Source organism: Puntigrus tetrazona, chromosome 24 (assembly GCF_018831695.1).
Source record: "Puntigrus tetrazona isolate hp1 chromosome 24, ASM1883169v1, whole genome shotgun sequence".
Classification (NCBI taxonomy): Eukaryota; Metazoa; Chordata; class Actinopteri; order Cypriniformes; family Cyprinidae; genus Puntigrus; species Puntigrus tetrazona.
The window spans coordinates 10,886,009-10,890,542 of NC_056722.1; the positions used below are offsets into that span (position 1 = coordinate 10,886,009).

General features: G+C 38.4%; 2 protein-coding genes across 3 annotated transcripts in view; one reads left to right on the forward strand and one right to left on the reverse strand.

Moving 5' to 3' along the window:
- dpp6a (dipeptidyl-peptidase 6a) overlaps window positions 1-4,534 on the reverse strand; it is a 343,738-nt gene that overhangs the window by 219,498 nt on the left and 119,706 nt on the right. The gene's annotated exons all lie outside the window — the stretch shown is intronic.
- The window catches only part of LOC122329814 (dipeptidyl aminopeptidase-like protein 6), a 34,637-nt gene that overhangs the window by 10,973 nt on the left and 19,130 nt on the right, over window positions 1-4,534 (forward strand). Inside the window, exons 4-5 of the mRNA XM_043226410.1 lie at window positions 3,541-3,593; window positions 4,211-4,292. Of these exons, the coding sequence (XP_043082345.1) occupies window positions 3,541-3,593; window positions 4,211-4,292 (135 nt within the window). The remainder of the gene's footprint in view (window positions 1-3,540; window positions 3,594-4,210; window positions 4,293-4,534) is intronic.

Consider the following 4,534-nt stretch of genomic DNA (forward strand, 5'->3'; position numbering starts at 1 on the left):
TGTTATGTTACAGACCCATTGGATAAAATTGATTAAATTAAGAATTCTCTTTAAAAAGTATAAAAACAATACACCATGACAATGTGAAAGAAGTTAGTTTGAAATATTTGGAAATGTATTAAAAATCAAAAACAAAGGGAGGAAAAAAATCACGTATGCATAAGTGTTCACAGCCTTTGCTCGGTACTTTGTTGAAGCACGTTTGGCACCAGTTACAGCCCCAAATCTGACACATCTGGCAATTATCTGCCATTCTTCTCCTCAACTCTTCACCTCTCAAGCTCTGTCAGGTTGGATGGGGGCAGGTGCACATTTTCACTTTTTTCCAGAAATATTTGATTAGGTTCAAACCGAGGCTGTGTCCACTTAAGGACACTCAGTTGTCTATAAGCTGCTCTCGCTGTGCTTAGGGTCGTTGTCCAGCTGTATGGTGAACATTCTGCCTAGTCAGTATTTAAAAAAAAAAACAAAAAGATATTTTCTTCTTCCCTGCCTCTGAAAACGGCCCCACAGCATGGGACTGCCACCAGGACACTTTACTTTTAGGATGGTTCTCTGCAGGTGATGAGCAGAGCTGATTTTCTTCAAACATGATGCTTCGGAATTCAGGTTCATCAGACCAGAGAATCTTTTGTTTCTCAGAGTCTGATGATGCTTTCGAGGCGTTTTTTGCAAATTCCAAGCTTGCATTCATGTGTTTTCGTGAAGCCCAGATCAGCGTGTTGCAGTGATGTTTGTCCTTATGTAGGTTTCTCCCATCTGTATATGTGATCATGGAGCTCAACTAGTGACCATCATGTTCTTGGTCACCAGTCTAGACACAGCCCTTCTCCATCAATTGTTCGGTTTGGCCAGGGGTCCTAGAAGCTCTTTAGTTCACCATTCTGTTATTAATTACTCACCATGTCATTCCAAAGACCTTCGTTCATCTTCGGAACACAAATGAAGATATTTTTTATGAAATCAGCAAGCCATCTGACCCTCCATATACAGCAATGTTCTCAGGTCCAGAAACGCAGTAAAAACAGTCCGTTTTAAGTCGCTACGAGAACACTTTTTGTTTGTTTTGCACAAAGAAAATAAAAACAACACTGTATCAACCATTCTTCTCCCCGGAGTTATGCCATCCACCATTTTTTCTAGACATTGCAAATGCACACTTTAACACATTTGTGGTAATCAGCCTTGTTGACATTCAGGGAAAAGCATGTGCATGAACGTAATCTCCGGTTGTTAGGCCTAGGGGAAAGCATACGCATGTGTTGTGATACTCTCTAAAATGGTGGAACACATAACTCAGGGGAGAAGAACGGTTGAGTAAATTATGCTATTTTTGTTTTCTCTCCTAGCATCACAAAAAGTAAAGTTGAGGCACTGATGTCCCATGAACTGTTTTACCAATACTTTTACTACATTTCTGGATCTGGGATCCTCTTAGTTGTATTGCTGTTTATGGTTTTATTCTCAGATTTGATCAAAAATCTCTTTAATCTTTTAATTTTCCAAATGATGTCCAAACAACTAAATTTACCACAGGTGGACTCCAATCAAATAGCAGAGACATCTCAAATATAATCAGTGGGAACAGAATGCGCTTGGGCTTAATTGTCATTGCAAAGGTTGTGAATACTTATGTACATGTCATATTTGTATTTTTATGATTTTTTTATTATTATTATTATATTTTTTCAAATAGATTTGCAAAGATTTAATATACGCTTATTTTACGTCATCATTATGGAGTATTGTTTGTAGAATTTTAGGGGAAATAATGAATTTAATACACTTTGGCTGTAACATAAGAAAATGTGGAAAAAGTGAAGTGCTGTGAATACTTTCCGGGATGCACTGTGTTACTAATTATATTATATTTATTCAAGTATGTACTGTATGTATGTATTTTATTTTTTATATTAATTATTATTCTAAATCTATTTGGATTATTCTGACCATTTTGTTGGTCAGCATTAATTGTTATTTCTCAGTTTAAATGAATGTTTTTTTTTTTTTTTTTTTNTAATTTTAGAAAACATCTTCCACATTAACCAAACAAACCTGTCTCCATACAGACTTCACCTAAAGCTTTAGTGTGCAAGCAAATGATGAAGGCACACGCTCTGAAGGACGCTAGAGTCGGACACCGCGGGTGACGAGATAGTTTGATCAGGGCAGCTGTCGTACAGAGTTGAAGAGACAGAGGAGAAGGTGTCATGAGCTCTGGGACAGTGACACCGGAGCACTTTACGCACACATGACAGGAAAGACTGAGCCAAAGAAAAGAGTGTGAGCACTGCCTCTAGTTTGCTATTCAGTGCCCGTCCCAACATCACCTTGATGGATGACAACCTCGTCCCCAAGCTGTCATTGCCTATGCTTACACTCACACACACACACACACACACACACNTGTGCCGCTTGCCCTTCACAAAGGAGCTCTCCATCTCTCTGCATCTGTAAGACAGAGGGAGGTGGTGAGTACAGGTGTTGAATGTTAATCTTTGACAGTATTAACAGCTCCGCTACAGCACACGTGTCAAGCTCATGTCAGCTGTGAGCATATGCTGCGGTCAGCCCTCTGGCTCATGGACAGCTGTTGGCACTGTCCTCAGAGTGATACAATAGCGCTCCTGCCTCCTTCAGAAACGATGGATTAGGATTTTATAAATCTGGAATCTGATTGGATGTTTCATATCTGTTAAATATGGATGTGTTGTAACGGATGTGTTCAATTCTATTTTAAGGTGCAGCCTTCAGAAAGGCTAATGTACTGTAGATTTATTTATTTAAATAATGACAAAATCTAGCTATTATGTTTGTTATTTAAAAATTAATAAATGTTCAAATAAATAAAATAAAACTATTATGAGTAAACATGAATAAATAAATAAAGTTTTGCTCACTTAAATTATTAATATGTTACATTTAAAAAGGAATGTTCCTTATTAATGAATTAATTCTTATTTTCAAATGCTGTATGTAAATAACCGAATGAATGGTAAAATATTTAAATGCATTTTTCAAGGTAAGACGTTTTTTTAACAAATGCAAATTATTAATATGCATAATTTCAAAAACTATTTATTACAGATTGCTGTTAACTATTAATTAAAATATGTATGGGGGGTTCATCATAACATTTGCAACTTAAACTAACCTTGTAATGTAAAAATAACTTTCTCTGTTATTTCTATAGTTTGCTCATTTAAATGCATGTCAGATCTAATGATTTAGATACTTCGCTCTTTTATTTATTTAGAACAAGTGAAATTTTACGGTATAATTTTTACCGTATACATTTTTTACTGTAATTTTATTACGTGCATTCTTTATTAAACACTGATGCCTTTTACATTTTGCTTTCGTTTTAAAATCCCAAAAAACATTTGAGGTGATGGTAAAAAAATGCGGCTAAAACTCTGGCATGTCACTGTATTGCTAATAGAGATTTTTTTGGTGCTTGTAGTGGCATTAACTGCTGTTCTCCAACAATTTAATTTCTCTCTCCATCTCTGTTTGTCTCTGTGTTGTTCAAACCCTCAGGTTTACGAGCACTCCTTCACTGCGGACTACATCATTTGCAGTCTGGAAACTCCGTAAGTCGCTGAGCTCGTATAACAGTCGCAATAGTTTACAAAGTCCATTTGCCAAAGCGAGGAAAACATCGATGCGGCATTTCGCTGCTCGCGTCACGCTGCAACCGAATCTCTCCGTACCGCTATCCCGTGGTCCTACAGATGAATTCCCAGCCTGTCCGTCCCGTGATTAGCGCGAAGTACAGCTCATGTCACCTGTAATTTTTGGTCCTGCGGTGCACAGCACCGTTGCACGCGGCTGCAGAATAAAGCATCTATATTTATGAGCTCTGTCAGACGGAACAGATGCTGACGCAGCGCTGGGCTGCTGCCCTGGCCGGATTTAACAGCGCACTGGGATATACTATCACTGTTAGATTTCCTGCTGCAGGAATTCCCTCATGGTGCTTTATTCGCCGCGCTGTTGTGTTGGGCTGTGTAGTACACCGTGATGGAATCAATATCTGTTGGCACACGCTCCGCTGCACCACATAGAGGAAGTGTGCGCTGTTAGCCCGCTGAAGACATGAATGCTTGACGGATTGCCTGTCTGGGTCAGGATGGTCAACTGGTCTACTTGTCATGCAGTATCTAGTATCCGTGTGCAGTGACTAGTTGGTTTTGCTTTTCTTTTACAGAGAAACGTGGATCCTGAACCCTCCAGAAGTGCGAAACGCTCATCTGCAGTACGCTGGATGGGGGCCGCGGGGCCAGCAGCTGGTAAAGACCACATTTCCCACACTGTAAACAAAAGATTTGCAGTAAAAAAAAACAGCAATGGAAAATTACAATAGAAACATTTATAATCACCAAAATAAACAGGTGGTAATAATAAAACACGGTAACACTTTATTTTAAGGACTATACTATAGGGAAGTCACTAACGAGTATTTCGGGAATCGAATAATCGGTTGATTATTCTACAGATTAATCAATTAAGTCTGATATTTTTGTGATAATAT